The 22,252-nt window shown below is 40.8% G+C and overlaps 1 protein-coding gene across 1 annotated transcript in view; it reads left to right on the top strand.

The window, feature by feature from the left end:
* SETX (senataxin) overlaps nucleotides 1–21,624 on the top strand; it is a 24,842-nt gene extending 3,218 nt beyond the window's left edge. The window contains exons 5-24 of the mRNA XM_010143978.1: nucleotides 68–187; nucleotides 1,205–1,376; nucleotides 2,870–2,960; nucleotides 3,299–7,825; nucleotides 8,634–8,736; nucleotides 9,243–9,419; nucleotides 10,069–10,298; nucleotides 10,822–10,989; nucleotides 11,527–11,683; nucleotides 12,224–12,325; nucleotides 12,809–12,921; nucleotides 13,627–13,698; nucleotides 14,225–14,374; nucleotides 14,875–14,982; nucleotides 15,877–16,064; nucleotides 16,436–16,528; nucleotides 17,127–17,291; nucleotides 17,784–17,882; nucleotides 19,781–19,868; nucleotides 20,851–21,624. Of these exons, the coding sequence (XP_010142280.1) occupies nucleotides 68–187; nucleotides 1,205–1,376; nucleotides 2,870–2,960; nucleotides 3,299–7,825; nucleotides 8,634–8,736; nucleotides 9,243–9,419; nucleotides 10,069–10,298; nucleotides 10,822–10,989; nucleotides 11,527–11,683; nucleotides 12,224–12,325; nucleotides 12,809–12,921; nucleotides 13,627–13,698; nucleotides 14,225–14,374; nucleotides 14,875–14,982; nucleotides 15,877–16,064; nucleotides 16,436–16,528; nucleotides 17,127–17,291; nucleotides 17,784–17,882; nucleotides 19,781–19,868; nucleotides 20,851–21,624 (7,697 nt within the window). The remainder of the gene's footprint in view (nucleotides 1–67; nucleotides 188–1,204; nucleotides 1,377–2,869; nucleotides 2,961–3,298; nucleotides 7,826–8,633; nucleotides 8,737–9,242; nucleotides 9,420–10,068; nucleotides 10,299–10,821; nucleotides 10,990–11,526; nucleotides 11,684–12,223; nucleotides 12,326–12,808; nucleotides 12,922–13,626; nucleotides 13,699–14,224; nucleotides 14,375–14,874; nucleotides 14,983–15,876; nucleotides 16,065–16,435; nucleotides 16,529–17,126; nucleotides 17,292–17,783; nucleotides 17,883–19,780; nucleotides 19,869–20,850) is intronic.
* The last annotated feature ends 628 nt before the right edge of the window (nucleotides 21,625–22,252 follow it).

Raw genomic sequence — 22,252 nt, 5'->3', positions numbered from 1 at the left:
AAATGGGTTTTTTTTTTTTTGGGGGTTTTTTTTTTTTTTTTTTTTTTTTTTTTCCCCCCCCCCCCAGGGATTTGTATGTTGCTCACAGTGCTGGAAGAACAAGCTATGGACTCCTTGCTGCTGGGCCCAGACAAACAAAATGATTTCATGCAGTCTATACTTCACACCATGGAGAAAGGAGGAACTGGTAACTAATTCTGAATCTGAGATTAAGACAGTTTATAGACTATTTCTCATCTTTAGCAAACTTCCTTGATTAATTCTGCAAATTCTTAGTAGTGTGATGTTGAGGTGATTTTTAACTGAGGCTTCTTTATCTTCTGGAGGGTGGCCACTATTGCACGATATTTGGGCAATACCGACAAATTTTGGAAAATGACGTTCATGAAGACTCTTAAGTGACTAAGTGATGGGGAGCTTTGCATGAGGCATCTTAGAGGTTTTGAGAGAACAAATCTGTAACTTCTGCCATGTTGTTTTCATTTAATGTATAGGTCATACGGGAATGCGCATTTCACTGTACCACAAAGTTTGGAGTTTGAGTACTAAAGTAAAGAAATGCCACCTTCAGAACTGCCACTTAAAATGTTACTCTTCCATCCACCCGAGAGAAGCCCATTTGCAGCTGGGAATTTAGACTTTGGACTAGTAGCCCTTGGACCGTTTTTGTAGGCCACGTGCCATGGCATTGGCCTGGGAGTGGCACACAAGCTCAAGACCAGGACTGCTGCTTAAATTACTAGATCTTTATAAACTTAGTATGTTAGTTGTGGATATGATTTTATTTTGCGCGGAGAAAGAGGACCGCGTATGAAGGGAAGCAAATTGCTCCTGTCTTAAATTTGAACTATAAATTGTCATAGCTGTGTAAGTTCTGTGCACTTCTTAGAACAGTGCTGCAGAAATCAGCATAGAAGAATCTGTTTCGTAGAGTCAGGAAATGTTAGTAATAGTTATCCAGGTTCCTGTTGGTTGACGACTGCATAAGGAGCAGTGTCTGTCTCTACCAAAAAGTGGGGTTGATTTTTTTTTTTCATCCTTCTTCCAAATTAAAAAGCATAGTTGCAACTTACTAGAATACTTATCTTTATATTAGTATTTCAGAAAAATCAATGAAAGCCAGATACTTTCAACTTGAGCTTAGTCTAAGAATGTACAGGATTCTTGCATTTCAACTCTCCCCACTGTTACTGTTATGTTTCAGATGATTCCACTGACCCCTTCTGGCCAGCGCTGCATTGTTTCATGGTTATTTTGGATCAGCTCGGATCTAAAGTGTGGGGTCAGCTTATTGATCCTGTCCAAGCCTTTCAAGCCATTATCAACAGTGTGAGCTACAACAATGAAATAAAAAATATACGCAGTAGGTTTCAGAGGTCAGTTTTATTAAGAGACTAGAAGACTTTTCTAATTTTAAGACCCGGTAGCGCAGTAGGTTGATCTTGGTGGGTTTTTTTGTCAGTGCTGTGATGGGGGAGGGAGATGGCAACGAAAAAGTCATATGTTGCCCATTTCAAGCAATGAAAAGGTGAATTGGATTCCCTAAAATTGTGAGTTTCTCCCGAAAAATATACGCTCACTTCTTTTTCAGTTCTGTGAGCTCTGTTAAACTTTAAATGATTTTTTTTTTTTTTTTTTTTTTTTTTTTTTTTTTTTTTTTTTCCCCTGAATCAGGAAGGCTCCTAACTGATTAGGGCTTATTTACTGCTGTAACCAACTGCGCTTCAGTTTAACTAAGATTGGCATGTCTGAAACTCTGGGTACAATTATGGGAATTCCCAAATTTTCAGTGGATGAAATAGTTCCGCATTTTATTGTAGTTCCAGATCAAGACTTATTTGACTTTCAGCTCGTGTTAATTCTTAAATATTTCTCAGGATTAGATTTACTTAGTGGTAGTGTATGTGTGAATCATGGGACTGCTCTTTAATAGCTTGGATAACATAGTGAACTGCTGTAAGGAAGTGCTTTGAAACACACAGCAGGCACCAGATACCCTTGGTTTTGTCTTCATATACTTGCACCCCAAGATAAAACGGATTTTTTTTAATTCCTTCTGAGTGACAATATTGTTGCTGTTGAACAGAAAGTTAATTAGGTAAAAGTGTTCATTCTGTGCAGAAGTGGTTGGTTGGTTAGTACACTGCCAGGAAGTGTAGAATTAACTTCTAGAGGAACAGAGTTTTGTTATGTCAGCTGGAATGCTGTCTTTAGGCATGCTGTCCCTGCTCAAGATTTTTATAAGAATCCAGGTTCCAAGACTTGAGAAACACTTACCTTGGAAAACTGAAATTGTGCCTCATTTTGAAAAGTTGGGAGAAAATAGTACCTGCAGAACTGTACTGGTTGTTTACTGCAATATATTCTGAATCAACCTTGAGTGGCAATATCTTAAATGTTCAGTATTTTTTATACATGTACAGTCAATAATGTTATAGCTAGGTACAGGTAGGTGTATATGGGATGTTATAGATAGCTGAGAAAGGCATATTAACGGAGAGTTTCTTCAGTAAAACAAGCTATTTGAGTGCTGTGTTTAAATAGTTTCATGTGAAGTTTCTGAGTACATAGCTGTGAGTGAACTGCATTTAGAAAATTACTTAGAAAATTCGAAGAAAGTGGAACTCTTATGGGTGTTCTAGGTTGCCCTTTTTCCTGAGGCAGTCCCTTCCCCTACCTCTTATCAGCAGAGTAGAGCCAGCTCTACAGTTTTAAATATGATATATTTTCATAGGTATATTTTATCACTGCCAGGTTCTAATGTTTATGTGGTCAATATCTGAAAAATAAAGCCTGTCTTGGCCAGGTGGCTTTCTTGTCATTTAAGTTAGTAGTGTGGAGTCCATAACAATTTGTTATTTCTTTTTAGGACAAAATCTGAACCGAAGTCAGACGACGATGAAGACATGGTTACTTGCAGTCAGATTGTGTATAATTATAACACAGAAAAGCCTCAGAAGGTATAAAAAAATATTGTATTTCCCTGTTCTTTGAGCTCTGATCATGGAATGACGCTGTCAGTTTAAACCATACATAAAATACAGAGGGGAAGATACTCCATTTTTACTAGTGACACTTATGTCATAGGTTACTGTTTAGGAAATGAGTTCCTTGTATGTGTGGTTTTTGTTTTGTTTTTTTTTTTTTTTTTTTTTTGGCTCACATTAGGACATAAGAGATCTTACCATTTAATGAACATGTATGTGAAAGAAAGTAACCTTTATGGCTAGGAAAAAACCCTGGCAGGTTAAACTGTGCAGATGTGCCTCATGAGGCTGATGGTGGATTTCTCTTTCAGGATACTGGCTGGAAGACTGCCATTTGCCCAGACTACTGCCCCAACCTCTATGAAGATATGCAAACACTGACTAACTTGCTTCAGTCCGATATTGGCAGAGATATGCGAGTCCATGACAGCACGTTTATGTGGTTCATCCCTTTTGTTCAGTCGCTTATGGATCTCAAGGACTTGGGTGTGGCATATATAGTAGAGGTCATTCACTACCTCTGCTTGGAAATCAAAGATATTCTCAATGAAAGAATCCAGCAGTGTGACAAAATTTCTGAATTTTTCCTCTTGATCTTGGTGTCAATTATTGAACTACACAGAAATAAGAAGTGCCTGCATTTGCTGTGGATTAGCTCCCAAGAATGGGTGGAAGCAGTGGTGAGGTGTGTGAAGCTTCCAGCTATAGCATTTACACAGCGCAACGAAAAAGTCTCTGGGCACCGTGCAAGAGGATCCTCTGTATTTTTACAAGCTTCTAACTCTGTGCAGCACGCCTGTGTGCAGCTGATACGTAGCCTTCTTAGAGAAGGCTATCAAATTGGGCAGCATGCACTCTGCAAGCAATACCTAGACAAACTCAATCTTCTTCTGCGAGGAAATCTGTCTTTAGGTTGGCAGCTGAACGTCCAGGAAACGCAGGAATTACAAATGTGTTTAAAGCAAGTAATCAGGAGTATGAAGGACAGAGCATTGAATAATTCTGTACCTGTAGGAAACAATGCAAACTCCCCAGCTCTGCCTACTGTTGCTATAAAGCAAAAGAAGAGTCCACGTGGGGATGGGCGTGAGATGAGTGTACATGGCAGAGATGACTTTTGCCCACCGTTTGCTGTCATATCAAAGGAAGGTGGAGATGAAGATTGTCTAGAGAACCCTTCCCGTAGAAGAAAGAGTGCCTGGGAAGAGGAATGTAGGGATGCATCTACAAGTTCAGGATCTCAGAAATCCATAGAAGGCCTCCTGGTGAATATTAAAAAGGAACTTGATGACTCACCAGCTCAGGAGTATGTCTGCCCACAGAGTTCCTCGGCAACAAAAGCATGTGGGGAAGTTCAGGAAAACGGGACCAGTGGTCTTGTGGCAGACAAATGCATTATGAATGATCAGTGCTTTAATGCAGGTGTCCAGGGTTTAGACTGCAGAAGAGGCATAAAGTTGGAAAATGAACATGAAGCAGGAGCCGTAACACCTGTGCCACTGGCTGCTCAAACTCGTATGGGTTCTCCAGAACATGTTTGCAGCTTGGATGTGAAGAAGAGCAGTACATCTCCAAGTTCCTCTTCAAAGTTTAAAGTAGATGCAAAAATACTCATGAATTTGAAAGACAAGATACAGAAAATTGAATGGCTCTCAGAAGTATCATGGCCAGCAAAGCCACGTGACTTGAAAAACTGCAGTTTAGCAACAAGTGCTTCAAAAGCAGAGGAAGAGCAACCTATGTTTTGCACAGGCTACCCATGTGAAAGCCAGGATCGTCATAAATACCAGGAAGTGAATGCTGTGCGTGAAAATGAAATCTCTGTTGAAACTTCGTCTTCAGGGAGTTGTGAAAGTGCACAGGAGGAAAGTGTCAACAGTGCTTTTCAATCCAGATTGGTCCCCACTAAACAAGTATCAAAAAACCCACCCCTAGATTGCTCTAGCTCCCCTAAAAATGAACCTGGTCTGCAGGAACATGAAGGTGACAATATTTTGCTTTCAGAGATTAGTGACACCTTACTGAAAAAAGCATCCATTGAAGAAAAACCAGGTTCATTGTTGAAGTCTGTGTTTAAGGCAGACCCTGACATGCAAACTTCAGACAAGGAACAGCCTGATTTAATTGACTTGGTTCAATATGACTGTAAAGGTCAAATTTCAAAGACGTGTTTTATGGATAAAACTTCAGCAAATGGTCTCGTTCCGTCTAGTTCTGAAAGCCGGAGGGATATATCCAGCCCTGCTGCTCAGACAAGGCCACTGTCAGTGAAGTGTGAATCAAGTGACAGGTTGTTTGAATTTTCAGAATATTTCAAGAGAGAAAACAATTCAGTGGTGAAGAAAGAGGAGGATTTTGCGAAGGTGGTTTCTGAAGATAATATTTTAACAGACTCACAGGTTGATAGAGAACTCAGTAAATTATCTTTAGCTGCATATGCCAAAAGTGTCAATTTCCCCTTTGATTCAAGCCAAGACAGTTCAGTACATCACAACGTGTGTGATATTAAGAGGAAGGTGAAAGGTGCAGTAAGATCTTGCAGTGATGTCCAGAGTACCAAGTCTCTCTGCGATGCAAATTGCCAGGGCAATGAAGTCATTGTAATTTCAGACTCTTCTGATGAAGAAAAAGATGCGGCTGACAGGGAGGAAACAAAAAAAGTGAATGAAAATGTGTGTCCTGAAAAGCAACCTTCACCTTCCAGCCACGTTCCTGAATCGGAGCCTCCGAGCTCTCCCTCTTCACTGGAAGGCTGTGAGTCACAGTACTTTGAGTTTGAAAGTGGAGGTGATATCTTTTCGGTTTGGCAAGATACCCAAGCATATAGTATGGAGGCAACTCAGGATTATCAACAAGGTCATGTTTCAACACCAGTTGACAGCAGTAATTCAGAGGGCTCACTGAAAGATCGCAAAAATGAACGGGGTTACATAAGTGATGAGGCCATGGAAGAAGAAGTGAGCTTAATAGAGAAGCAGATAGAAAATAGTGGTTCTTATACAAAAGTAGTCACTAATTCGGTGTTGCAAGAATCTAGTAGTAAGGGAAATGCAAAAGATCATCTGGAGAATTTTACAGACAAAGATACTGTTGCTAAAGATTTCACAGTGGCCTCAAAACTGACCGAACCCAGAGCATCTACATCGAACACCTCATTAGCTTCCAAGTTGGCCCTTAAGAAAAACAGTGCGAGCCAACGGAATAATGTAGAAAAGTCTAAGGTAGCAAGAACTATTCAAAGAAGTCCTAAAATATCTCCTGTTCTCAAAGCAGCACAAAATAAAAAACTACTTCAAACTACATCAAGAAATTCTCAACCTGGTATGTCAATGCCTGCTGTGGTTCCTCCAAGGAAAGTTCGGCAGCGTCCTGCACCAGCATCAACTGTAGAAAAACTCGGTCTGAAGAAGGCACCCCGCAAAGCATTTGAATTATCCCAGCGCTCTTTGGAGAGTATAGTTCAACTGCGCAGCCATGGGAAAGCTGCAGGGAGAGTTGGAGTTCCACAGAAACGGAAGACTAAGGAAACGGCTGCTCAGAAATTGTCTATAAAGCATAATAAAAAATTCCTAGCCTGCCAAGATCGTCAGTATTTAAGGCAGACAAGGCCCCAAAAAAATGTCAGAGCAAAAAATCCTGCAGGAAGTTCTGAGAGTAGAAACAAAGTTAGTAAAGTGGATGCAAAATCTCTGAAGCAAAAACCTGAAAGTTTAGAACTGGCAACTCTTGAAGAAACCATTGAAAACGAAAGAGAGAAAAAAAGGGAAGAGGCTGTTTGTCCCTCTGCCAGTGAGAGAAAATTTAGAAGCCTTGCTGTGGAGGAGGAGTTACGGGTCTCTAAAATGCCTCATTCTTTAGACTTGAACAGAAAATCAGAGGGTAACAGTATGAAGGTTCCTCCTGTACCTATGGGTTCAAGTCTCTCTTCAGCTGCGCTTGAAGGTGATAAAGATGAACCATCGGGAAAAGGTTGCATTGTGCAGCCTGAGTGTGAGAAGACAACTTCAGAAGAAAATGGGTGTAAACCGAACAAAGACAGCGAAGATGATGACGATGTTTTTTTAACTCAGCGAGATCCTGTGGATATGGATTTATGTTCCCAGGAGGAAAGTGTTCAAGATACTGCTATAGCTAGTAAAATACCAGAAGAGCTGGATATTGCTGAAAGCCTTCAGCAGAATGGATCCTGCACTGTTGTGAAATGTAAGTACACGGGCTGTGTGGAGGACGTGGAAACACCAGGAGAGTGCTGTGGTAAGCATTCAGCCACCAGTTCGGAAGCAGATCACTTGTTTGCCAAACCTTCTCTCCCACCGCCTAAAACAAGAAAGCCTTCCACTACCAAAATTTTCAGCTCAGCAAGTTCTTCACGGAGCGCAGCTTTCACCAAGGATCTCGAAGATGGTAAGAAACTACCTCCAGCCTCAAAAAGCAAAGTGAATGCAGCAAAACAGGCAGTGGTCAGGCTGCCGAGGGCCAGAGCAGTACCGACGGGAAATCAAACGAGCAGTTCTCCATGTTTCACTAATGTACCTCAGCCCCATGTTTATGATAACGTTCTCCAGCCACTAAATAGACAGAACAATAATGTGTCATGTGTTTCCAGAAGGTCTGCGCGACAAGTGTGTTCTTCCTTTCTTGGCACTAGGCAGCGTGATGATAATATTTTTGTTAACGAAGTCCTGAAATGGACTTACGAAATGTTTGCGACCTCCAGCCAGTTTGGACCTCCATGTCATCTGCAGTCTGTAGTAGCCTCTGTTCCTGTCCAATTTCAGAACTACAATGAGTATTTTAATACCTTTTTCCCCTTGATGATGCTAAATGCCTTTGAAACAGTAAGTAGCTATCTGCCTCTTGGTTTCTTTTCATCAACACTAGTAAATTTTTCCAAGAGATTAAAAACTGGTTCGTGTCTTCTATTTACCTTCTGAAAATGTTTAGATACAGATGTGGGTAGAGGAGTCATCTGGGGTGAATAATCTAAACAGTTGTCTTTAAAGTTGGGGGCTGTCAGTGTTGTCAGCTTGGTGAAGCTTTTTTTTCATTGTGTACGTCCACAGTAACATGAAGGAGGGAAGAGGGAGCTGGTTCTTCTATAGTAGGCAAAGCTTAAACCAGAAATCCTTAAGAAACTGAGGTCTTTCAGCGACAGTCTGTAATATTTTATGTTGAACTTATGCAAGAGGGTAGTTTTTCTAAGCAGCTTAACTTTAAGTTTATAGTTTTATAGTGAGAAAACAGTGTTCATTCAATTCCAGTCTGTAAGCTTTTGAGTTCAGTCATCGCATCGCTACTTCTCTAGAAATATGGTAGAAAATGAAGTCAATACCAGCGTAACACTGGTATTTTAAGGTGAAAATGCAGTTGGGGGAACCCACATTTTTATGTGCTTTTTTAACAAAGCACATTAAATGGGCGTGCGGTGGGGAGGAAATGCTTTCGTTTGCCCTGAGTGTATGTCGTGTGTGTGCCTATCTAAAAAAAGAAATGGGTAAGACGCTTCGACGTCTAGTACTTGACAGCCTGTTAGCTTGCTTTTATTTCTCCTTAGCATGATTGCCCTTAGAGTCATGATAAGCCATTCTTCTGATACACTAAACCCTTCAAAGTGTTTTTATTCAGCTTTTACTTTCCAACATGTAGCTGGCACAGGAGTGGGTAGAAAACCAGAGAGTGAGAGAGAGGAATTTCTGCTTGCTAAACGTAAGGAGGTTCTGTGCTGACTCAAATACAGCAGAATTTGAAGGTAAGGGTTTTTTTTTTTATAAAACCCTGTTCTCATTTTCAAGTTGACAATGTCTTCCAACAAATTAGCACTTAAAAGTAGAAATTTTTTATTTGCTTTAAGCACAGAAAGGATCTTGAATTTGCTATTTTACAGAAGGCACGTAACAGTAATACGTATTTTGCAGGGAATTTGTGCCTTAAGTGTTCAATACAAAAAGTTATTAGATTGCTATTGGAATACTTTCCATGTCAGTCATTTAGGATTTTGCTTCAGCTTCTTTTAGTAAATAAAATAGTCTTTGACTTGCTGTATTTTTATATAGAGGTGTCTATGTTCAGGCTTAAAAATGCAGGATGGCATTAAAACTCTTCAAAGTCTTTTTCTGTAGCTTTTAATAGCTTTAAAAGTTAACAGATGGGTTTTTCTGAAGTATGTGCAATATGTTAATCATAGTACTTTTATAATCAAAGTAATTGTAGTAATTTTCCTTTTAATGTTCTAATTTTAAAATGTATTCTGCATAGCTCATTTTCAAGAAACTGATTTGGCAAGGCAGCTTCATCCAAAGGAGGATGACTTAGTCTTTCTGGTGGTCCAAAAGAAAAAAGACACCTTTGGGGGAGAAAGTGAGATGGACAACCATACAGCCTATCATGTTGGGCTCGTGACACGATTTTGTCGTGCGGCTGGCCGTTCAACAAGTAAGTAAATGGGGTTGAAATAGGAGTGGGATTCTTCTGGGTTCTGTGAAATGCTTCTTCTTAGCTGGCTGTTGATAGTTGTAATACGCCACTTACCTCTGAGGAGGTGGGTTTGGTTTTGCACTGTAGCATGTCTGTTCTGTGCTAGAAGCTTTGTAAAAAGCCGAGAACTGAAGGTGCAGGCCTGCTTTCCATGCATTTCTCTAGGGACTTCTTTCAACACAGGCAGTGATATTTTGTGTAAGAACAGAAATGAATGATTTAAGTTCTGTGCATACATCTTCAGGAGTGCATTCTGAGAGATAGGAAGTGCCATGAACTTCAGTGATCTCACTAAAATTTTCTCTTACCTGCTGGACCTGAAGTTGTGGATTACCAGCATTATCAAGTTTAATGCTGCCTGATTCAAACCGTGATCTGAGTTGTTTTACAGAGCACTGGTGGGGTTTTTTTTGGTTTGGGGTTTGGTTTTGGGGGGGAGCTAATTATTTTGCAATAATTAGCTGATGGCTTTATAACAAAAGGCAGTAGGTTCTGCTGAATTCTTTAAGTGGCCTGTTTGAATATCTTCCAGTTAATAATTTGGATACTCTTTGAGTTAACAACTTGTGGTTTTGTTTGGTTTTTTTTTCTCCCCTCCCTTTAATAGGACAAAAGGATCAGCCTGCTGTCTATCAAGTTGCTGTGAAAACTCAACTCAATTTGTCATTCTTCATAAATAAGCAAGTGAAGTGTGTGGTGGTTGGCTCCCTGGTGACCACGCACCGATCATTCAAAGGTCTATTACTGTTGAGCAGGAGTCCACTGGCTAAACCCATCATAAATCCAAGTCACAGTGACTTCTGCCCCAGAGATGTGCGTGTAGCTTCAGAAAGTGCTGTAAGTCCTGCAGCTACAAGAGAGAGAGATGACAAAAAGGGCATTTGAATCTCATGAGTTTGGGAAACTGTTTTTTCATGTTGTTTTTTGAGCTGACCGAGTGCAAGCACCAGTTTCAAAAGCACTGATGTGCTGTGCTTTTCAGAGTTGGTTGATGGGGTGGATAGAGTGGAGTCTGAATTTGCTCAGATGTTTCTGCTGTGTTGACATAGATAGTCGTGTACTCTGAGCTTTCAAGTCGGTTTTTTTTTTTCTTCCTAACTGGAGAGATGTCTGTTCAGGAAATAAGGTATAGTGCAGAAAAGGTAATGCAAAACAAAGGTGTGCAGGGTAAACAAAACCTTCATTACAGCTTTTGAGTCAGGATTGGGTACATCTAGAACAAACCCAGAATGAAAAGCTTCCATGCACTTCAAGTGTTTGAGTCATAGCTAGAGGGTGGGGGGCATTCTGAAAATGTCTAAAATGGACATGGAAGGTTCAATCAATATTAAGTATTTTTTCCTCCTGTCTGTTCCTTCAGACATTGGGTATGAAGGAATACAATGAAGATCAAAAGAGAGCCATTGACACAGCTTATGCTATGGTAAAGCAACATCCAGCGCTTCCCAAGATCTGCCTCATCCACGGACCACCTGGAACAGGGAAATCGAGAACTATTGTTGGGCTTCTGTCCCGTGTTTTGAGGGAGGTAAGTGGACATGATGTGATCGCCATGTGCTCGTGTTGAGTTTGCCAATGGAAGTCAATGATAGCTTAAACTAAATGGAAGTGTAATGTTGGGAATTACTGGGGGTGTAATTCATTGAGCTAACTTAAATAAATCCGTACTGTATAGGGTGTAGAGGTGGAAATAATACCTTTGGGACATCTGGGAAAGCATTTTACAGAACTTAAAAAGTAAAATAAAGGAAGTGTGCACAATTGGTTTTATAAACACTTGTTACATAAAAATCCCCTTAATATTTTGATGTATTATTAATGTTATTTGGCCTGTCCCATATTAATGGTTTTGTTAGCATCTAATAGATGCATCAAATACATCATTGTTGAAAGGAATTTATGCAAATAGCGTCAGTATATTTGACTTCTTAATGCAGGACATACCTTAATTAGAGAAATTCAAGTGCAGTAGTCTCCATACTCTGCACGCTGATTGAGTGTACAGCCTGACTTCGAAATCACAAATTGCAACAATCTAAAGAGCCTGTTTTTAATTGATCTGCAGAACACTAGGAATGAGAAAACAACGAGAAGACCAAATTCCAAGGTCAAGCCAAACCGTTTTCTAGTTTGTGCACCATCAAATGCTGCTGTTGATGAAGTCATGAAAAAAATCATCATTGCCTTTAAGGAAAAATGCCAGAACAGACAGGAGCCTTTGGGTATGGTGTATTTTAAAATTCTGTTTATATGTTAAATAGACAAAACCTGAAGGAGAAACTGAACAGTTGATTACATACAGGACTTATGTGCTACTCTAAGCAGCTTTTTTCTTTTGCAGAACATGACTGGTACATCCTCATACTGTTATTAATTTTAATGCGCTTTTCTAAAAGATATATCGTTTTGAAAATAAATTGCACTTTGTCTTTATATAGGCATTGGCCCTTTCCTCAGTGTTAGTTTCAGTTCATCAGTTTTAATACTCAAAGGTTTGAACAGCAGACTGTTACCCTGATGGGAAAAATCCATGTTGTAACCGAATGTGAGTTTGGTATTGACTTAAGCAGCTGTGTTACTGATGGCCCTCAGTACTCTAACTTAGGAATCCTGTAAGTTTTAGATAAAGAAACCTGAGAACAAGAGGTGGTCCTGTTAACTCAGAATAACATTCTTAACTGTTTGCCACCTCTAAAACAGACAATGTCTTTTGAGATGGTCAGAGCCATCTATAAGTATTTTGACTCTGATTTTGTAAACAGGAAATTGTGGTGATATCAAATTAGTGCGACTTGGTGCTGAAAAAGCCATCAACAGTGAAGTCCGGCGATTTAGCCTGGATAACCAAGTTGAACACAGAATGAGTAAGTAACATGCAAACCAGACTTGTCTTCAGTCTTCTTTGAGAGCTTGATGATGTTTTTACTTTGGACCATGTGTTCTTTAAGAAGGAAAATCTGGTAAAAGATTCTTCGGCCACCGTGCTTCATAAAGCATTGTTTTCCTCAGTCTTAGCGGGGAAAGTGTCAGCTTACATATGGCCTAAAATTTAAGCCAGATCGAAGAAATAACAAGATGACTACTTGTTTTGGTCTTTTTTTCTTAAAAGGACATAATAAATGCATGCAAAAGCCACCATTTTTAAGCAGCGTGGGTATGCAGCATTTGAGAGCTACAGTTGGAACCAGGTTTAGTTATTTTTGTTTTACAAGATAAGACCCCATTAGAAAAAGGGAAAATGCAACAAGAAATGAGTTTGTCCATATGTTCTTGATAAATGCATGACTGAGAGCGTTCTTATGTATTTTTTCTATTCCTCCCATAAACCTTCCATTGGTTTACTATAGAACGGAAGACAACTGATGTGGAGCAGAATCTTCAGAAGCAAAAAGAAGCTATAGATCAAAGGCTGGATGAGCTGACTCGTCAGCGTGCCATGAACAAATGTGGGAAGAGGGAGGTACTAAGATACCAGTATTTTTAATCCTCTTTGGGGTTTTTTTGTGTTCATAGTGGAATCCAAAGAGTAAACAACTCTACCTTTTAATGCCATCTCTGAGCAGTAACTATCTCTTCACCTGCTTTTTCAGCTAATGGAAATGTTGGTTAATACTGTGAAAGGGAATTAACAACTTCGCATTAGGAATTTTTTTGTTTATTTATACTGGTGTTTTCAGCTAGTGGATCAGGCCATTTCTTGCTCTAGTGCTCAGTAATCTTCATTTGGTTCTGTCACCAGTTTTTAGTGTAACCATATTTGTTAAACCTTAGTGATTAAATTTGATTGCGTACTTCAAAGCTCTGGAAATAGTGAGATACCTTGTGATCTGAGGTTTTGGGAGCTGTGGTGCACTTGAGGTTTTCCATTTTTTTGCCTAAAAAATTGGCATTTGTGCTCAAATTACAGACTTCTGATGGTAAAACTGTTTTTCCAGTTGCATGGAAATGTGAGATGTAGTGTGTGTTGCAGAGTCTAAGGATGTTCTCAGCTTTCTGAAACTGATCAGCTGCTTCAGATACATTTGAGATTAAAAGACAGTTTGAATAAGCTTAAATGTTTAGAAAATGAGTTAGGGTATGGGAGGAAGAAAGGTGTTTGGGAAATGTCTGGTGTTAATTACTCCTGATTTACTTCCTGATCCTCCTTTATCTTTTCCCCCCCTAGAGTCAAATGATAGATGGTGAATTTAACAGACTTTCGAAGGAGAGAGAACGGGTTGCTTATGACCTAAAGCAGGTAGGAATTTTTCTTTAAGGCAGCTCTTCAATAAACCTCAGCTAGTGTATTTATATACTTGATATCTTTTAATTGCAATAGAGATTTAGTTTTGATAGGCTGAGTGTATTTGTGAATTAAGTAATTAATTAAGGCTGAGTAGCACAAATCATGAGGCTAATGAAGTTTCATATTTAATGGGTATATGCTGACCCTTAATGGTCATGGAGGCTTGGAGTTGCAAATGCAATGGCAAACTGAACTTTGTTCACAGTTTGTGTGTCTGCATTACATGGCTGTAGAGATAAAGGAACACTTCTTTCCAGCTTGCCACCTCAGTAGCATTGATCTGTAATTTAAAGCGAAAGTAGCACTTGAGTTAAGTCAACTTGTGACTTCCATTTGTGATTGTGGAGATGGCTTCTGTGGGTTGATGCATTATGCGTCTGTTTGGCAGTTAGTATTGTCCAGGCAGTTAGAAATTGCTCTAAGGTGATTCAAGAAAGCTGAAGGAGGAAACATTGTGTCCTGTTTGTTATACTTGAAGGTTCGAGTGTACTCTCAGAAAATACAGGCAGATATCATCTTGGAGTCCGACATCATCTGCTGCACACTGAGTGCAAGTGGAGGAGGTCTGCTGGAATCAACTTTTTCGCGGCAAGGACTTGATCCTTTCAGCTGCGTCATAGTGGATGAGGTCAGTAGGGCTAATGAGAACTACACCGTGTTCCACCGCAGGTCTGTCTTGGTCTCTGCTGAGGCTGCTTGTGATCATTTGGCTACTGGCATAAGATTCTGTGGGTTGACTGCTCCATCCCCACCTTATACCTGATAACTAGCCTGACCTGTTACGTAGAGCCATGAGAAGAAAGAGTAGGTTTTAATTGCTTCTTTTTCTGACTTGCTTGGTGCCTTAATGGTAGACGGCCTAAAAATTGTTGCTAAAGTGTTGTTCTTGCTGTAGCAATTTCCAGATGGTTGGGTTATATTTGTATGTTTGGAGAGCTCTGCATATTTAATAATAAAAAAACCATTTTTTAGGTTTTCGTTAGGAAAAAATCCTTTTTCTCTCTCTTAAATTAATTTTTTTTTAGAAGACTTAAACATTTGACTTATTGTGGCTCTTACAGGAAATTTAACATCGTTCACTCCTTTGCTTACAACTTCTGATTTTTGTCCTGTTTGCATATACAAAAGGCAGGACAATCCTGTGAGGTCGAAACACTGATTCCACTGATCCACCGCTGTAATAAACTTGTCCTCGTTGGAGATCCCAGACAGCTTCCTCCTACTGTAAAATCAGTAGTAAGTGTTAAACTGTATTTTTTTCATGCTATATAGTGGCTGCAGTATAAGAACCGTATTTACAGAAAATACATGAAAGGGAAAAAAGACATTTCAATATCAGATAGGGATGTGCATTGGAAAATAACTTTTGCCCTCCAAGTTTAGTTTCCATTGTGTGGAGACCGTATCAATGCTGCCTTCAGAAGTGTGAATAAAGCTAATACAGACGAGAGTGCAACCTCTGTAGGCTTTCCTGGTGCAGCTTGGAACTGATTTCATGCACCATTAAGAGCAGGTTGGGCAATACAAACTTCAGTGTGGCTCAGCACTTGGTTTGTGATGGCTGTTGTGTTGCGGCAGGCTCTGTAATTTGTGATGTGAGCTTCAGCCAGTGTCACAGTCCTTAAGGAGGAATGTTTGTATGGGGACTTCCTCACCCTACAGACCTGTTCTGAGGATGAACAGATGCAGACCACTTTCTTGTGTCCTATCTGACAGGAAGGGGGGCTGTTCTAACCACCTGATAAAGGAGGAAAGCTGGACTGGCTGGTGTAGAAGGGTAGTTGTCTGAAGGCTGGGGGCTTGTTTAATGAGATCCCGCTTAGAAGATGTTGCTTTTCGTAGTTGTCAGTTTTGAAACAATTGCCATTGTTTTTAAAATTTTACCATGTTGTGACTCACAGAGGACAGTTGTCTTGCTAAAGACTACACTGATAAAAATTCAGGTCTAAGCAGTCGATCCTTACAGAAATAGGACTAACAAAATGACTACCTCAATTTTCTGTTGGTGTCAGTGATTTAGAAGTATTTGGTGTGCTCTTTGAAACTTTTAATAAACACCAGAAAGAAAAGTCCTGTTGTTAATTTGGGACCTAATTCCCCAGAAGTCAGTCTTGTGTTTTCTCTCTGCAGACAGCTCAGGACTGTGGCTACGGGCAGTCCCTGATGGCTCGTCTGCACCAGCACCTGGAGGAGCAAGTGCGCCTGGAGGTGATACGGAGCCTGCCCGTTGTGCAGCTGACTGTGCAGTACAGGATGCACCCCGACATCTGCCTCTTCCCTTCCAACTATGTTTATTGCAGGATGCTAAAGACTGACAAGTGAGTGGCTTTGTTCTCCTTGCTGAGCAGGGGCTATTTCAAAGGAATCCTTTTCATATCAGGATAGTGTTTTGAGTCTAAGAAGTCTTGAGGTTTTGAGGGAGAAGGTACTTAATGGGAGAAAACTTGCATTTCATCTCTTGTTAATGCTGGCTGTGATACGTAAGAGAAGCGGCTCCCTTAAAATGGAGTATACTCACTGCGTGGAGTTCATGTTCAGGCCTCAGTATGTGCAGGTAGCTGTGAAAATTAAGAACTCTTGAAAAAAATCTGAAAAGTTGTTTGTATGTGATAACCATAGTGTAAATAAATGAAGTTTCAGTTCTTAGGATTTCTGTATGCTTACCTAGCGATAAACATTTTATTCACAGAGCAACAGAAGAGAACAGATGTTCCTCAGAGTGGCCATTCCAGCCCTACCTTATCTTTGATGTAGGAGATGGTCGAGAGGAACGAGACCATGAGTAAGTCCTGCATTCTACTCTGCCAAGTTTTAGATTTGCTGAGAATTCATTACCTGCAGAAGAGTTGTCTTCTCTCGTCTGTTGTTCCAAATATGCGTTGAGAACTGCGTTTTCAACCTGACTTGGTTTAATTTTACAAAAAAAAAGCAGCTGTTAAATGGTTTGGGGTGGGTTTTTTTAATCTGAAACTGGTTTTAATCCTGGTTTGACTGTCTGCTAGATGCCAGTGAATGCCCCCAGTCTGCTAACTCTTGTAACAGTTTCTGAGTTCCTGGTTTATTGGTGACTTTTCCTCCCACAACTGCATGTGGAGGTAATGCCAGAGGGTGGCAGGCTCAGTCCTCCCCTCTGCCTGTTCTGAAGGAAAGTAAAGCTATGTAGTTCTGCGGGAAGGTGAAGTGCAGCCTCCTCACTGCGAACACTGTTAGTCCTTCATCAGGGCCTGCTTGCAAAGGTCTTTGAGCCTCTGTGTGAAGGAGGGTGCAGAAGTTCAAGACAGGGCCTTTGTCTCTCAATCCCCTCCAAATCAGGCTGAAGTGTTGAGTTTGAAAGAGCTGTCAGATGTATTTCTGTAATGCTTACATTCTCTCTCTTTCAGCTCTTTTAGTAATCCTCAGGAAGTAAAACTGGTGATGGAATTAATTAGAACAATTAAAGAAAAGAGGAAGGATCTGGGTCTTCGTCACATTGGAATAATTACCCCTTACAGCGCACAGAAGAAGAAAATCCAAGACCAACTGGACAGAGTGTATAGGAATAACAGGTAAAGAAACTGAGTTTTCAAATGGGATGTGGCTTTGGCATGTTAGTCCTTTGTTTGTCCTCTTAAAATGGGCAACCCCACCCTTTTTTCTGTACTGTTAAAGTCTGTATGTAGCTGTGCCCTTAAAGGGGACATGCAAGTCTTGTGCTTAGAACAGGCGTGGCCTCTTTGTACCATTTCTTGGTGATTACTTGTATACGTGCTGCCATTGCACCATTGCATTGCTGTTCTGAATAAAGCTGATTTAAAAGAACATCTAAAACTACGAGCTTCTTGAACCTGAGCAGCTTTTCATTAATGATGCTGGCCTCAGGGAAGTAAATGTAGCTTTAGGTTCATATGCTGAATCTTTTCATACACTGAGGCAGAACTTTACCCTGGGTTGTTTTGACAGATGATCGTTAAGGATAGTGGTGAGGCTATTTGCATCAATGTGGTGCTTAAAAACTCAACTGATTTGATTTAGCAGCTTGCTAATTGTTTCTTCAACAGCCCGGGAGAAGTGGACACAGTGGATGCATTCCAGGGACGAGAGAAAGACTGTGTAATAGTCACGTGTGTCCGGGCAAACATCATGAGGGGGTCAATTGGGTACGTTTCTCTTCAGTGAGTTGCAAGTCCCATTTCTGATGACACTCTAGAGTCGTATTTTTAATGCAACCATCTTAATGCATGAATTAATGTTACTGGTTTGAGATCTCTGAACAAAAGGGACATGGAAATGCTAAATGTTGTGTTCTGCGTAGCATGCTGATGAATCGGCATGGCTGTCGCTGTCACTTAGCCTGTCACTGGCTCAGTTTGGCAGAATTGGTGTTGGGACCTTGGCTCTTCGCATAAGTACTGCAGCAGTTATTTTTCTTGTAGCTTTTGATATATAGTGTAACTTTTGGAATGCTGCTCTCCTAAGATTAAATCCATTTTCTGTGGCTGTTAATAGAGCATTCTGTCCGTGGAAGTGTGGTTAACTACTTGTATCTGTCGCTAGGAATGCAATGCAGATGAGCTGGATCTTTGATCTGTGGATGAACATGCTTGTCTGAGTTTGGAGATTTGCAGGAAGTCTTGATCCAAGGTCGCAGATTTGCTGATTTTATATGGGTTTTTCCTGCCTGAAACAGAAGGAACTAGATACTGGGTGTGCTGCTTACAGCAGTTGTTGATTTGTTTCTGTAACTAGCTCTGATACTAATTTTCCAATTGCTAGATAAAGGGCATTTAAATGTGCTGATCTGGGAAGAGAAGGAATCCAAATCCTGTAGTAAACAACAGTGATGCTTTTTGGAGACTTTTAAATGTGGCTGATGGAGTTTGGAAACTGAAGGCAGTTAGAACCTGCCAGTTCTTTTGGCTGACACAAGGCTTAACCTCTTTTGTTCTTTTGGAAGAAAACTTTCCAGCTTACTGTGGGGACGGTTTATGTATTAAGGCTCTGGCAGTGTGATGCCTTCAAAGCTGTTACATACTGATGACTGGGACATCTCTGCTTCACGGTATACTGGGAAAGTTTGCATCACCCTCACCTATGATCTTGTAGCTGAGTGAAGTATTTTTATCTCCAAGATTGCTAGTTCAGCATTACATTTATTCTGAAAGTAACCTGCAAAGGAAGGAGAAAACTCCAAGAAATGACAACAGCTTTTTCTTTTTTCCTTTCCTGAGAAAATAATCTTGTCTTACAATTTAAAAGCTGTTAGGTATATTTAGTAGTCTTTCAAGATCCCTCTGCCCTTGCCCCCGCAAGATCTAGAGAACTATACCTGTGCTGCCCAGTAGTTGATAACTATCTTTACAGACCTTTTTTTTGAGTTTTGGTAGATAAGCCCAAACAGAAATCAACTCTTAAGGATACACTAAGCATTTGTTTGTTTAGGTTTCAGCACCTTGGCCTGTGATTCCTCAGAAACAGACTAGATATTTTCATAGTGCAAATAACAGACTTCCTTCTGCAAGAATATACTTCTTGCTCTCGAAGCATGACAAAGCAAAAGTCTTCCTTCATGTGCTTTCAATGCAGGTCACCTTTAAAATAAAATATTCATGTCCAGTGTTTGGTATTGCAGTAGAAAGTTTTCCCATAAATCATGCCAAACATCATTAATCTATTTCAGCTCAAGTCAAAAAGAAGCTTAAAGTCTTGATAGGTGAAGTGAGGTTGATGGCTTCTGTACTTTGAGGAACGTTTAAGGAAGCAATGGTTGGCATTAAGAGGGGATTTGCTCTAAGAAAGGAAACGTCAACAGCGAGAGCTGGAAAGAACTGGAATTCCTTTCAAGGAATCAGAGTAGTGAAAGAAGGAAAACACAGTTCATGCAAAGTCCTTCATGTAAGGCAGGGCTGCTGCAGTGGGATCCGGGAATGGGTCATGAACCACCCTTTGTAACTGCTGCTGCTATCTTCATTTCACTGCAGTTGAATATTACCTCTTTCTCATAATACTCCTACTTGTGGAAGTAGTGGTTCTGAAGCTTAGTTGTCTTGTCACCTAGGTTTCTGGCGAGTCTTCAGCGTCTGAACGTTACAATTACCCGAGCCAAATTCAGCCTCTTCATCCTTGGAAGACTGGAAACGCTCATGGTAGGTAGAGTGTTAATCAAATGATCTTTTAGGTCAAGTCAGGATTGGGGAAGTGAAAACCATCCTCGGATGCTCCATCTATAAATACATTAGTCTTCTAGTGCATTGCTAAATTAGTCCAGTCCAGGCCTCTGAAGGCTTCTCTTTGAAAGCTTTGGCTGGAAGTGCCATAAAAGCTTTAAAAAGACAAACCAAACTGTTTTCCTTGCTTCCGAGAAGGAAAGTTAGAAATTACTCAACAATATTTTTAGTAACTAAATGTAACACAGTCCTTTACATTTCAAGCGTGGGGGTTGTGAAAAGTCTTCGTTCTACTGGTGAGATAAGAGGATGGCAGAGAGACTTTCCTGCTTGATCCTTGCTGTGCCTCCAGCTGTTGCAGTTGTCATGGATTCTTGAGCAAGGAAGACAGCTTTAAAAAACCAAACCACTCCAAAACATTCCCCTGATCTTCAGGTGATTGTTTTTGACACTCTGTAGTCATGAGGTTTCTGAGGATCCTCTTTGAAATGGATGTTTCTGGAACCGAACTATGTGTTTGGGGGGACTATAAAGGCCTGCTGAATGTACAGGAAGTGCTCTTGAATAGACTCAATGTCTTACAGTATTTGATTTTCAGTCTTTTTCCGAGGGTGGGGGCTGTTTGCGACACCACTAGAGGGCATTAAAGCCATGTTCCTGTTTCACTCTGCGTGGAGAACTCTCCTGGCCTTCAGAAATAGAGAAACTGTCATTTTAAGTAGTAGCTTACTGGTGGCTGAAAGTACCTTCCCTGTGTTACAGCAGCCAGAGAGCCTGTTGCTGGTTTGCAAGCGAAACGTAAGATTCTTCCATTCCAGAAGGAACATACAGTGGTTTCCATGATAGTTGTGTCAGGTACCATGATTAAAGGGGTTTTGCATCCTCTGTCCATCAGTGTTGATTCTTTCTTCTGATAACTGTTTTCTTTTTTGGGGGGGATGTCTTGTTTCTTTTTTTGAAGGAAAACAGAGACTGGAATGAGTTGATTCAGGATGCTCATAAAAGAGGTGCCATTATCAAGACATCAGAAGAAAACTACAGGAAAGATGCTGTTAAAATTTTGAAGCTTAGGCCAACAGTTAGGCCCCGAACTCAAGCAGGGACAAATATACCTCCTCTGTTGCAGGCTGTTTCTTCCAGTAGCAGGAGGGGTGAGCTTGCAACACCCAGGGAGGTCAGCACTCCGCGGGGACTTGCTGCTGGTGCTGGTCATGCAGTGCCTCAAGGAAGCCAAGGGCCCCCGCAGATGCAGGGGGCTCAGGCCGCAGACACCAGGAAAGGCAGTGCCTTTGTGCCCGTGGAGCCTGCAGTGCTTCCTGCTGCCCAGGAGAAACCACGGGACCCACGGCTGGCGAGTATGGCCAGTAGAACTGAAGTGAAAGGGAAGGAGCAGGCCCTTAAAGACAGCAATCGGCCAGCCCAGAGCAAGCCCGGATCAGTGTCACAGCAAGGCCTTGATGTGTCCTCAGCTGCCAGCGGTCCAATTTCCAGAACAGAAACTTGTATGAGGCCCCTGCAAATGGTGAGACAATGTGACATGCCTTCCACGTCACCTTACACAGCTCAGCACGAGGGTGGCTTGAGAGCTGCTGTATTGAGAAGCAGTTCAAGAGCCCACAGCGAAGGAGGTCAAGGTGACAGTGGTGTGTTGAACAGAGACTGTCGTGTTTCAACGAGGAGAACACCCGAGAGCACGGAATCAAGCAGTGCCAAGCGAAGAAAGACCTCTCAGTGACTTCAGTATCAGCTCATTACTCAAAATCTATTCCCAGATTTCTGTCTCGCAAGGACTGGATTTCAATTTATTCAGTGCACCTGGAACTCCCCCGTAGCGATACCACCACTATCAGTAGATCCATCTTTTTCCTCTCCTGTCCCTAATGGTGAAGAGGACTTTATCCCTGAGAGCTGATGGCTCTGAGCTCTTGAAAAGAGAAGCTGGGTAGCTGTGTGGCTGGGAAGAGCAGCCGATTTTGTCATCTAGGAAGTTAAGGTTGTAAATGTTTCACGATGTATATTTGTACAGGATACAAAATTATTTTAAGGTTTAATTTGGCAGATATATAGCTTCTTGTTCCCTTGTGCTAATGCTAATTTCTTAGTGATGTAAATTTTTATAAAGAACCAGAGCAAAGGGGAAAAAAACAAACAAAAAATTAAAAAAAACCTAGCCAGACTTCTTTTTCTCTTTGCACTAGTAACTAATTTATTTATAGCAAAGAGTGAACGTTGAAAATGTGGTAGCAGTGATTCTTCATGCTCCGCTAGTGCCTCAGGAAGGGCAGATGTACATTGGTTGAATAGAGACAATTCTACTTATTTTGTATATCTTATTACCTGGTTTTATAGGAACAAAAGAACTT

The sequence above is a fragment of the Buceros rhinoceros genome, unplaced genomic scaffold (assembly GCF_000710305.1).
Source record: "Buceros rhinoceros silvestris isolate BGI_N320 unplaced genomic scaffold, ASM71030v1 scaffold3449, whole genome shotgun sequence".
Lineage (NCBI taxonomy): Eukaryota > Metazoa > Chordata > Aves > Bucerotiformes > Bucerotidae > Buceros > Buceros rhinoceros.
The sequence above is the reverse complement of the archived record's forward strand: the minus strand, read 5'-3'. Positions and strand labels throughout refer to the sequence as shown.